The sequence below is a fragment of the Empidonax traillii genome, unplaced genomic scaffold (assembly GCF_003031625.1).
Source record: "Empidonax traillii isolate 1590-97213 ecotype Southwest subspecies unplaced genomic scaffold, ASM303162v1 scaffold218:size1087226, whole genome shotgun sequence".
In the NCBI taxonomy this organism is placed as follows: Eukaryota; Metazoa; Chordata; class Aves; order Passeriformes; family Tyrannidae; genus Empidonax; species Empidonax traillii.
The window spans coordinates 1,069,270-1,082,018 of NW_020955411.1; the positions used below are offsets into that span (position 1 = coordinate 1,069,270).

The 12,749-nt window shown below is 45.9% G+C and overlaps 1 protein-coding gene across 1 annotated transcript in view; it reads right to left on the reverse strand.

The window, feature by feature from the left end:
• The window catches only part of MDGA1 (MAM domain containing glycosylphosphatidylinositol anchor 1), a 97,501-nt gene extending 86,588 nt beyond the window's left edge, over positions 1 to 10,913 (reverse strand). Inside the window, exons 1-4 of the mRNA XM_027887683.1 lie at positions 10,734 to 10,913; positions 7,780 to 7,954; positions 3,213 to 3,409; positions 278 to 410 (exon numbers count right to left, since the gene is read on the reverse strand). Coding sequence (XP_027743484.1) covers positions 278 to 410; positions 3,213 to 3,409; positions 7,780 to 7,954; positions 10,734 to 10,913 — 685 coding nt within the window. The remainder of the gene's footprint in view (positions 1 to 277; positions 411 to 3,212; positions 3,410 to 7,779; positions 7,955 to 10,733) is intronic.
• Positions 10,914 to 12,749: the final 1,836 nt, after the last annotated feature.

A 12,749-nucleotide genomic window follows, 5' to 3' on the forward strand; every position in this document is an offset into this window, starting at 1 on the left:
AAATTACATAGTGCCTCAACACCTACACGTAGTCTCCTTTAATGATCTCATGGCAGGCCTGGCCAAGGCACTGGATATATGCAGTGCTACAAGAACTTAGAGCATCCCTGGCCACAAGACTTCCATGTGAAGGCTCTGTAATCCTAGCAGCCACAAACATGAGGGTGATGTGCTGCACATCCAGGACAGGGTTCTGTGCTACCCTCCTGGAGGAGTAATGGTTGCTGAGCAGGCGAGGGGTCAGCAGGTTGCAGGGACCCTTTGTGTCCCATCTTACCTGTGGTGTTTGTGAGCTGGAAGGTGATGGATTTGTCAGGAATGCTGCAGACATTGCGGACAGACACCTGGCATGTGTAGCTGGCATAATCCTGAGGTCGTAGGTTTTTCAGCTTCAGGACTTTGGTTTCACCCTGGGATTTGGGAAAAATGGGAGAAAAAAAAAAAGACACAGGTGTACAAAGCACAGATCATCACTGCAAGTCCATAATCTGTCCCAAAATTCACAAATTACTAGCAGGTCTCATCAAAACCTCAGGGAACTGAGCAGATTCCAAGCCCCTCCAGCTCTATATAAAGGAGACACAAAAAGTTTGCAGTGGTAATTTCATCTCAGGGATTTCTCAAAACACCCAGCAACTGACTGACATTTGATCTGAAGGCACTGCCAAACAGGTCTGGGCATAATTTCTCATCAGCTGCTGCCAGAATCATCTTGCAGAACATGACAAAACTTAAACATCTCAGAACAGATCCTGGGAACTCACTCTGAGATGTCAGTAGGAATGCAAAGAAAGTCACTGGGGAGTCAACATTGCCCAACCAAAGTAAATTAGAGCAGATTGAGGCGTTAATGCTGGCCTAAATATGACAAGTTCAACAGTTACGCTGTAGATATTTGCAGTATAGAGGGGAAAAAAGATAATTCAGAGAAATACTCAAAGAATTCCCAAAACTTTCTGATCCTTCTTCTCCAGATTCTAATCTCATTTATGTGGATATAAATCCAGAGTGGCTGCACAGACTTTGATAGCCTTTTCTCATAGTACGGTAACACACAAACAAAATCACTGCCTGGCACTCCATTAGTTACTGGCTTGTTATAGAAACAGAATCAAGTTGTTAAATTAGTGATAGATGTGTTCTGTAGATTTTTATTTATGGAATGCAGAAAGCTCTGAGATGCATCCTATGGTTTGCACACCATGCAACTCATATGTCTTTCCCCGACAGCTTGTTGCTATTTTCTCCTTGTGTTTGTCTAAATCTCTTTTGGAGAAACCATTCCATAACTGCCTGCAAATGTGAGAAGGTGTCAGCATGACAAATCCTCCTAAGGACAACCCTTGGGGGACTGGACAATGAGCTCAGGCATGCTAATATGCAGAGAACGAGGACATGAACTGAATAAATTAGAACAATAACTACCTGGGACACCAATAACCCTATGAGAGTCCTGTCCCCTGAGGATTGTTGCTGTGCCACACAAATGATGGCATTTACACTGTGCATGTCATCTACTTACTTACAGGGTCATATGTATCCTGTTCATTGATTACTGGATGTTGGGTAAATGTGTATAAAGTCTTCAAGTCCTTTCTAACGTAAAAGCCTATTCAAACCTGACACTGGTACAGGCTCATCTCTAAGACAGTATAGCAAACCCCAGTGAAGGGAGCTTTGTTAAACATAGTGCATTTGAGCTCCAGCAATATTTTCCCTTCCCAAGAGTGTCGCAGAGGTGTATTTTTGTTAACTTCAACTCTTACCAACCCAAACTTACAGGCTTATACTGGTGCTAAGGAAAAGACCATAAGGGCACCCCTCTATGCGCACAGCAGTCCTAACACCCTCACTCAGAGCTGGGAATGACCCATCATGTTGGGAACATTGCCTGACAGGAGCTGCAGGATGATGGGTCCTTTACACATTAAGGCTGCAACATGGGGAATTTCTGCCAGATGCCTTATTTAGCTGAAGAAAATATCCCAAGTCCTAATACATCCTCTCATTAAGCAATGTCTCCTGTTAATTACACTGAGCTTAGTGAAAGCCAGAGAGCCCACGGTGGCTTCCTCTAAGGCCAGGGATGTCCTACTTGGGAGCCACATAGTGCACAGACAAAGCTGTCTTCAGGGCCGAGCAGCAGTGCTGACTTACAGTGTTTCTGCAAATCTGCTGCTAACCTGCAGCTCTCTCCTCCCTCCTCATCCCCCTGAATGTTTCCATTTGGCTGCCCATTTCCATGACCTGCAGAGATGGCGTGTTTCAATAAAATATGAACACGACTACATTAACTTAAAGGTTGCCTGGGGCATGGCTCAGAAATCAAACTTGGGCAGAATGTGCTCAGGGCCCGGCTCTGGGAATGCAGTAAGGTGCTTGGGATGAAACAGGTGCCCTGGGGAGCTGCCCTTCCAGCCCTCCCTTCTCACCCATCACTGCCTTGTGCTGCCTAGCAGCCTTGCTGGAAATACTGGGGCTGATTAGCATCTGAAGGACATTCAGAACCGGAGCTCAGCTTAGGATAACATGCCCAGAGTGCCTTGGCATGAGAAATATTCCCTTTGGTCTCCCACTGCATTGGCAGGCTAATTACTGTGAAAGAAGTGGTATTCATGGGGGGAACATGGTTGTCCACACAGGCAAGCAGGACAAGCAGAAAGGATGTGGACTCCTTGTTGCTGGACAACAGTCAGGAAGTGCCCAGGCATCTCTGCTCCCCATTACTCAAGGTCATGAGGAAAAGCTCATGGATCCCACAGCAATGCCTGCCATTCACTCACACTGCTAAACAGGAAGCACTTCCCCTCATATATGGGGCTTGAGCATTCAATTAAAAAAAAAAAAAAAAAAAAAGCAACGGGAGGTAGAGGAAACCAAATCTTGGAATTGTTTGCTTGGATTTTAGTCTCAGCCATCCAACAGCCACATAAACTCATTAGGGGAGCTGTCACCTGCTCTCAGGGAGAGTGACAAAAAGAGAAAGGTAATTCTAGGCTGTCACACTGCCCCCTGCTGCCCTGCTCTTCCTATATCCTGGGAATCTGCATGCAGGAGGTTCTACCAGCCCTTCTGGAGACAGTGCTCCTTGCAGTGCTCCACACGCTCTCCTCAACATCATAATCCATACAGGCAAGGAGACACAATCTATTACAGTGCTCTGCATCAGCAAGACACTCAACATAAGTCAGCAGAGGTTTGCTTTCTTTCACCTGTGTGTAGAGGGGTTCATAAATGTCCACGCCATTGTCCTGACTGTGAGAAAGCGTCTCAGCTCCCCGTTTCCAGATGAAGCGAGCTGGTGGGTTGGAGTTGACAGTGCAGCGGAGGAAGACAGTCTTCTCCTGGTAGAAGCTGCCACGTACATCGCTGATGGTCTGGTGAACGGTGAGAACAGGTTCATCTAGATCTGGAAGGAAGGTAGGGAGGGTCGCAGCAGTTGTTAGTGAGCTTGGTCGGCATGTACAGCCTGCAGAGCATATGATGCTCCAGGCGCCACAGAGGAGAGGGGAAGGTCCCACACATTTGGCTGATGACAACTGCTGATTTAAGAACCAATTTGAGGGCAAGTAATACAACCAGTATCTACAGGGAACAGATAAGAGAAGCCAAAATTGTCCTGCTCACCAAACAACCTTCAAAGAATAGAAAGCAGTCTCTGGTTTGCAAATCCCCATGAAGTTCTCAAACCACCTGCCTGCCACATGCCTCTCAGACCAGTGGGCTGCCTCACCTTCCACAATGGCACACGCCCACTCCCTCCCTCAAAATCACCACTCTCTACTTCAGTGAAAGGTCAGAGGGATCCCAGGAAACTCTGCTCCATCATAATTTCTCCACTTTTCTGCTCCCAGATCCCTCCTGAAATCATGGGACTAAGACCACAGCTATGAAATACCCATACAAAGGACAAGACAAACCTTCAAATAAAGGAGGGAGAGTGAAAATCAGGACACGATCGAGAAACTGAGATAGAGAATCATCTAGACAGGAGCAAGTCCTGTGAGGAGTCATGGGAATATGAGATGCAAAGCACTGTAATAAGAATGTATAATTTCTCTCACTATTAAATATCCTCTTATTTTCTTCAAAGTCTGTACTGACTACTCCTCTTCAGCAAACTCTACTCACTTCAACTCCATTTCCCATTCCTAAACTGATCAGATTCTTTTGTTTTCTCCCTTTACAGAAGATGCTCCTTACAATTCTCTCACCATACCTCTACCAGACATGCAGCCAATCATGACTGAATTAATGGTTATCAGTGACTTCACTTGCAAGGACACAAGCAATAGTCCTGCAGGGAGAATATTTTTTTTTTTTCTGCATCCACACAGAGCACACTGCTCCCCTAGGGTTGCCCACCTGCTAAAAAAAGGGATCATTTTCTTGGAAGTTGCACCAGGTATCAAAGTTTGAACATCAAGGTAGCATGGGGGAAACCTCAGAGGAGATGTATCTTTCTCCTCCCAGAACACCTTTGAGACTGATTGAGGTTAAATGCAAAGATCCCACTTGACAAGAATTGATACTCTAAAACTGAAGTCTGTTCCTGTGCCCTCATGTATGTCTTATAAGGCATCTTTTGAGCTCAGTTGAAGTCATTCTACATTTTCAGGAGCCTTATGACCCCATCTTCAGCTTTGAGGAAACTGAAGTATGTCTCTGGTGCTGCCAGCACAATCTTCTCCTCATGTTAACATGTTAACATGCTCATTGCCTCCTGCCCTCCTATGCCACCTAATTTTCATTACATTTTATTTTACAGATTTGCAAGTTTGGAGATCTGACTTCTAGAAAGGAAGAGGGAAGCGAGGATGAGTTTCTGTTAACAAGTCATCCAAACAACGTATGTTCTCTGCTGAATCATAAGTGTCAACTTGTGCATTTGCATATTTTAATGAGCTGTATGCTTGGCAGACAGCAATTGTAATGGGACCTGAAATTTGTCTGCTTGACCATAGCTCAGAGATATGAGTAGAGCCGTTAATGGAACAATGACAAGACCCAAAAAAAAAAAATCTCAGGAGAAAAAAACAAACCAAAACAAAAAACCTAACAAAAAACACTCAAGGTTGAAGAAAAACATACAATGGAAGACAAAAGGCTCCTCTCCATGCAGTGCTGTCTTGATATGGCCATAAGGTGACTGAACTTTACAGCAAAATCTTTTGGACCAGGACCCTGGGCACAGATTCTCTTCTTTTCCCTCCTCTTTGTCCTTAATCATCCTTTATTTGTTCAAACTTTACATGAGTGACTCTGTAGCAACCATCCGTCTAAGACTCCATTTCTCAGCAGAAAGTACGGTTAATCATTTCCCTTTCTAATCAAAGAGGATGCTCACCCTTCAGGTCTCTTGGCTTCCAGCTACTCCCCACACGGAAAACAACAGTTTTCTTTTGGTTGCTAAAGCTTTCCTCCCTCGAATCTTTCAGCCCTCTTTTGAAACAGTCAGCCCTAGGTCTAGCCCTCCTGAGGAAAGCTAAAATAAAGCCTACAATGATACGTATGTCCTCAATGTACAAGTAACACCACTGATGTCAGTGAGCTGCACAAATGATAAATTTGGCCCAAGGCTGCTCATGGAGATGACCACATGGGATGTTTCATGCACAGTAAGAGCTTGTAAACATCCATTCTTTCTTTTCCTTTACTTTCTCTCTCTCCCACATGGAAATACTCTGAACAGCAGCTGCCTCTCTGCCAGTGTCTAATCAATACGTTAAAGGCTCACTGATGCTCACTTGAGGCAAAGGAATATCACGCTACACAGGTTAGAGTTTCCAGTTTAATACCCTCTTGGCACCAACAACGCTCTCTGTACAACCTTGCTGTCTAATACTAAAAGCATGACTGAGGACGAGCAGTAGCTGTCAAGGACACCGAGGTATACATGAGGCTGATTACTTACCTCTAACTAAAAAATGGGATGCAGGGAAAGAAGGGGTTTGTTTTCAAACTCTTTTTCATTCAGCTGAAGGTTGCCTGGGTGAGCGTTCAACAAAAACTGTGACTTTTCCCATGTGTTCCCTTTACTTACTGCAAATACTAGCAGGAAAGAGTCTCTCCTTCCTAAAAACCAAGTGAGCAGAACAGAGGTGCAGTACCAAGTCCATCTGCAGAGTAGATGTTAGTATGAGAAAGCCCTTGGCCACCCCATTAGCCCCATAGTTCTACAGGTCAGAGCTGCATGAGGGACCATGGGAGACTACATCACTCTAGCTCCAGCCTGCACTGTGCGAGTGCCCTCAGGGCGTAAAGAGATTCATAGCGCAGTCCTGTTCTAGAGACACAGGCCCTGACAAAGTGTCACACTGAAGCCTGAGAAAAGCAAGTCCCCTTTGAAATGGAGAGTTATCATATGCTTCTATCCACATAGGAGAAGAAATGGGCAGAGAAGCCAAGCAGATCTAGGGCAAGTGTCAGAACTCCCCTATACAAAGCAATATAGTGCCAATGAAGAAATACCCAGCTTACCCACAGTGGCTGCTGCTGAAGCAATCTATTTCACCAGCCTAGGTGGGTGGTGCCCACATGCCAATAAAGGGTAGGGCAAGGAAAGAACAGAGATGGGAATTTCTCCCAGCCATACAATACAACTGTGGATTATAAGCCTGCCAAAAGCTAAGGATGCTCATGTCTGTGGCACAGTTTGAGACAGTCCCATCACAGTAAGGCTGGACAGCGGGACTGAGAGGAAGCAGTCAGGCAGCAGTTGCTGTCATCAAAAATATCTGCAAAAACATCTCCAGGTATGTACTGGGATTTTGAAGCCTAGAGGTTGCTCCACTGACAGATAACCACAGAGCACATCAGCACAGAAGACTGTCTTGCTAGAATGAGTGTGGGAACAGGTCATGACAGGTTCTGGGACAGTTTCAGCTGCTTTCTCATACTTCACAACTTTTTAGCATCTCCTCTTGCTGGCTAGGCCTTTTCAGATGATATGAGTGAGGAGAGGGATTTGGTATTACTTGGGTTGAAGAAAACTGTAGTAGTAGATAGCTAAGGACAATCAGCAGAATGGTAATTTCCTGCAAGAGAGTAAATATGTTCAAAAGTTGCCCGGACAATAAATTTTGGATTCCTCCCATATGGGTGTTACGGCATAAGTTTAATTTCCCTCTCTTCTGTCCATAGCAGCCCAAGAATAAACATTAATCCTGAGAATAAACATTAGGAGAAAACTTCAAAACTTGGAGCCCAAGTGGAAAACCACTAACAGTATCTCCGAGACACAAGAGGGATGGCCACTGTGACCAGCCAGAGAAATGCTGAGTCACCTTTACATCCACCCCTTCACAGCTCAGTCTCCTCAGCTGCACCCCAGAGTCTTCTACTCTGTTTCCACTGTGCTACAGAGGTAGCAATGCTGGGAGCAGGGCACTGATTTCAGAACCTCTCCCAGCATCAGGGACACTACCAACTTTAAGAAGCATTGATTTGCTTCAAGCTCTACCAGCTTCAAAACAAAGACAAAGAAAGCAGAAGCTACCTACAATGCTAAATCCCAGACAGGTGCTAGGGAATCCTGTCACTGACAGACATCATGGCACCTAGATAAGAATGACTCACAGGGACAGGCAGAGCTGTATTTTTCATGGATGGGTCTAACCTCTTACGGAAAACGGACCCTGGGGACACCACTCCAGTCCCTTTGCTCCTGATTCAGGTGCACGTGGTCCTAGGGCAATGCAGCTCCCCGCTGGCCCCGCAGCAAGGCAGAGACACACAGTAGAACTGTGGGAAGGTCTGGGTTGCCGCTAAACGACTTACACTGCACATCTACTCGAATGGACTTGATGGCAGGGACCCCAACCCCATTTTCTGCTTTACAGTAATAGCGGCCCCCCTGCAGCCTTTGGATCTTCTCAATCCGAAGGGTCTCGTTAAGCACTGACGTCTCTTGGAATTTGTCCGACGCGCTGCCAGCAGTTTTGGTCCATCTCACCTGCACGAGAAGAACAAGACAAATGAAATCAGTGACACAAAATAGAGACCCCAAGGGACAGCAGAGCTCCCTTTGCTGCTCTTCCCCTTCCGCCCTTGCCCTCTCAAGAATGGGTCCTACAGCACCACCAGGCTTACCAAAGCTCAACTACTGATCTCAGTAGGCCAGCTGCTGATTCTCAGCCATCACCAAACCCCACATCCAAGAATCCAGGATGAGCCCTAAGTTCACCCAAACACACGCTGCGTATTTCCCGCTCCTGCTCTGGTCCTGTAAACCCAGCAGCTTGCTCAGTTTTATTCCACACAGGACTATCAGCATTCATCCTTGGGACCCCATGTGCCTGGTAGGTCATGACACTGCAGCAGACATCAGCTCACAGCTACAGAGCCTTCACTGCAGTCCATACTCATCTCTTTCTGGACAGCAAGGCTATTTCTGCTTTTTGTTTTTCCAAGAATGAGAAAATGCAGTTGCTATCTGACTTGTGCCCCTTTCCCACAGGGAACCCCTGTGTATTTTGTTTTAAAAGGCATTCTTTTGCAGTACACAAGGTTTTCCTCTGTTTTTAAAGATACAGAAAAGGAAAAAAAAAGAAAAAAAAAATTCCTTCAGATTTCAAGCTATCTTTGCAATTTTTTTTTGTCCTTATCTTACATGTCTTAAGATCCTGGCTTGCAGGGACAACAGAGCTGCAAGGTATTTCATGGCAAATGGTGGCAAGAGGGCAGCAATCCTAAAGACTGAATGGTAATCCTTATGTCTGGAATGAGGTACAACCCTCACAGTGGCAGTACAAGCTTTCCCCTTGTTTTGTGTAGTACAGACAATGAAAGAGAGAGACGGCTTTTCCCAGCTCATTGGTTTCCTATATCTGCAGCCTCCCTTCTAAAGGCTGGTGACTGCCGGTCTCCTACACCAATGCCCATCTAGACTCTGGGACTGAGATCCAGCAAGATCAGCCAGCACAAAGAGATAGACTTTCATTCAGCATTGGCCGTAGATAAAATGCACCAAATACCTTGACCAATCTGCTAGACTTTGCCTAAAGCTCACTGCCATCACCTGATTGATGCTGGTGCTTCAGAAAGAGCAGGGGTGTCTACATCTCAGTCCCAGAGCATCAGACTGAGCAGATTTTCAGAGCTAATGACCATGGATTTATTCAGCCTTTGTAGGCTTATGAAATTGTCTGAGGGCCCCAAGCCTCTCCGAGTCTCCTGTTTGCAAGGACAATTCAGCCAGCTCTTTAATCTTTTCAATTGCAATCTCATTTAAGTATTTTGGCCACATTTTCATGCTTTAATGACTGGCTGATAGAAGGGGAAAGAGAAGATTAAACAAAGGTTAGCATAAGAGCTTAGCTGGGAAAGAAATCAATCCATGAGGAGGAAGGGTAGAGATAGGGTGGCTGCCGTGTTTTATATGCACAGGTTCCAGTCTCCCCAGTCATGCCTGGTTCCACATTTTCATGTACCCTGTGCGTGTCCAGGCAATGACAAGCCACCATGCTGCCCACTAGAACGCTGCCTGCAACAGGCTCTGCTCCAGAAATCTCTCTGGCTATTCAGGCTCAAATCCCTACAACCCGACAGAACTTTCTCACACATTCAACAGCCTTAGGCAGAGCCAGCCCTACCATCTTCCTTGTTTATAATGTACACAGGCATCATTTGCCTATCACAGTCACAGGCCTAGGCTGGTCATTTTTGCTGGCTTGGCTCAGATTATTTTCTTTTTATTGTTTCTAGGATATGCTTTTGATGGATAGACCATTTCAAATCCTGCTGGCTCTCTTGCCTTTGTCATCACCTCTTCTCCAAGTAGCTCCTCACAAGCAAGTCCACAGAGCCACTGACTGGTATATGCAGACATACGGCTTCTCAGCACAAATATTTTTGGCAGGATTGAGGAAGGGGGCCAAGAAGACACATGTATCATATGTGTCTCCCTTGAGTGTATTCTGGCACATCCAGCCTCATAGTATGCACCAGCTGCCACTCCTACCCCGCTCTGTCCCAGAGCTTACAGATCCATGCTCTGGTCCAGTAGCTCTATGGACTCATCCACCCTAACACTGAACCTCCCTGCTGAGTATCTGAAGGGTGGGAAGGTGGCTGCGTGAGGCTTGAGGCTATACAAGCCTCTAGGCACCCCAGGGAAGGACTGCAAGTTAGCCAAGCTCAGCTTCATACGTCTCCACTGAACTGTCTCTTTGACAACAGCATGGATATGTCCAGCGCCACGGGTATGAATCTGCCTCTGCATGGTGGCCATAAATCAATGAAAAGCAGGCTCTGCACAGTGATCAGTGAAGTGCACTACAAACAACTTCACAGACTCTCCAGAGCAGGGTCCCCTGGGCTCTCATCATGTGAGAGACTGATGGACTATGAAGGACCAATTGCTATGGCCAGGACATGTGGGAAGCCTTACCTATTCTCTTCACTGTTCCTACTTTGTAGTAAGACTGTTAAAGATTTGAGGGTGGACTGTACATTGGATTCAGTCTGGGCTTTCAGTTTCTGGGGGGACTTCACTGAAAATCATTAGAAGGTCTTTGTAGGGTCCTGCAAAGCTTTGTGGGATGTTTTCCACAAAAGCAACCCTAAACGCTTCATAGCTTAGTAAACAAACGCTTGCATGATAGGTTATCCCTATCTGACTCTGATATGTAGAAGAAAGCTGGACCCCGCTGCCCACAATTTTGCTCAACGTGGAAACTACAAACAAGTGCCATGGGTGACAATATGGGTGACAGCTAGAACTGAAAACTTACCTGTGGCCGGGGGTGTCCTGTGACCAGACACTGCAGAACCAGCGTGTCCCCCTCCCGAATTGTGTAAACGCGTTCACTGATGTTGTCTTCCTTCACCACGCATGCTTGCCCAGCATGGATGATCTGGGCCTGAGCAGGAGCTGCAGAGAGAAGAGAAGAGGTAAAGGGGAAAATGAGCATTTCATCTCCTTGTGCCCACTGCCCAGGGTGGCTTCTCCCACAGTAGGGTGGAAGAGCCAGCTCTTAAGCCACAGAGAGGAAGAGCCCAGACAGTGCTGGGAACGAGACACAAAGGTCTTAGGATACAGAAAATTAAGCAGTTTTCCCCATTTACTAGGCAACTGGTACCAACTTTATTTTAAAACCTTTGGTCTTGTTGGGATGAGCAGTTCTAGGCACTGAAAAGCAGAATATAGAGATTTTTGGGGGACCTTTCCGCATGGATTGAGTACTAAGAATATCCTACTCTCATCTCTCCCAGGGAGGAGTACATATAAGCAGCTATTGCAGGGACTTGGTCAAATCACAGCTGCTCTGCGCCTGTCAAAAATAAGCCTGATTACTATGATTTACCTTGCAGGGGTCTGGCATAACTACCAAGCAGAGTCAGAAAGGGCCTTGAAGCTCTGTACAGCGATTAGCACACATCCCTAGAACAGGCATAGCACATGCTGCAGGAAAAACAAGTCCTTCCCATATTAAATAGCAGCCTATCTCAGCCTTGAGCCAGAGGGAACACCACCTGAAAGATCGGGGACCCATAATCTCTAGGGATCTCTACACCTAGGGGTCCAAACTGAGACCAGTTACTCACAGGAAAATGACTGAAGACCAGCGCAGTGGAAAAATACATAGAAAGAAAGTTCCCAGAACAAAGTTAAAAAACACAATGACCCCAAAAAGCACCTATGTCCCATTGCAGCCCTGATGAGCAGCAGGGAGAGACAATCTCTAGGAGAACAGGATTTTATAAAGAAAAAAGCCTCAGCTCTGAAGTCCTGTGCAAACAGCCTTTGGCTCCCTACTCCAAAGCATTTGTGTGATCACAGAAGCAGCTGAGATGTATTGAAGGTGACTGTGCAGCCCAACAGGACACCTGCGTTTGTTCGAGGGGAGAATTCCAGTCGCACTTCAAGGAACAGAGAAACCCACAAACGTGTCTGAGTCAGTGTCTCAGTGACAGTTCCCTGGGATACTTCCTTGACTTGCTAGAATGCTTCCAGGCAACTCTGGAGTCACATCTCAAGCTCCTATTTGTGAAATATAACACAAATGAACAAACCACTAAGGAGATGATCAAAGGTTTCAAAGCAACAAGCTTTAGTAAGACTTCTTAAACATGAACAAATTTTGCACAACCCGTTAAAGTTGAACCAAGCACCCACTTTTCCCCTCAATGTTAGTTGAGCTTCAAAGACTCCTTTTAAAAAAAAATTATTTTCATTCTTTTGATATGACCAAAATGTTCTAAACCCAATCATCTGGGCAAGGGAAGCCCTCAGAGTTTTGCTGGTTTAATCTGCCAGCAGTACAGACCTAGGGCAGGCTGGGCTTGGCCAGTGGAGAAAATCTGCCTTTGAGGGCAGTTTATAAACTGGTGTCACTACCATGCACTAATCAAGCAGCAGTTACGTGAGAAAGGACACAGGGCTAGTGGACAACAAGTTGCTCTTGCTGCTGGGGCTTCACAGCCTGCCACAGCCACCCAGCATCCAGGCAGCACCACTGCACATACAGCAAGTTACTCTCTTTTTCAACACTATTAAAATCACTCTTACTGTACAAACTGCTGACTAACAGAAGCAACATGTGTATTTCATAGAATCATAGAATCATAGAATAGATTGGGTTGGAAAAGACCTCCAAGATCATCAAGTCCAACCCCTGAACCAACTCCAATTACTATATCATGGCACTAAGGGCCACATCCAATCTCTGCTTAAAAACCTCCAGGGATGGTGAATCCACCACCTCTCTGGGTAGGCTGTTCCAATGCCTGATTACCCTCTCCGTAAA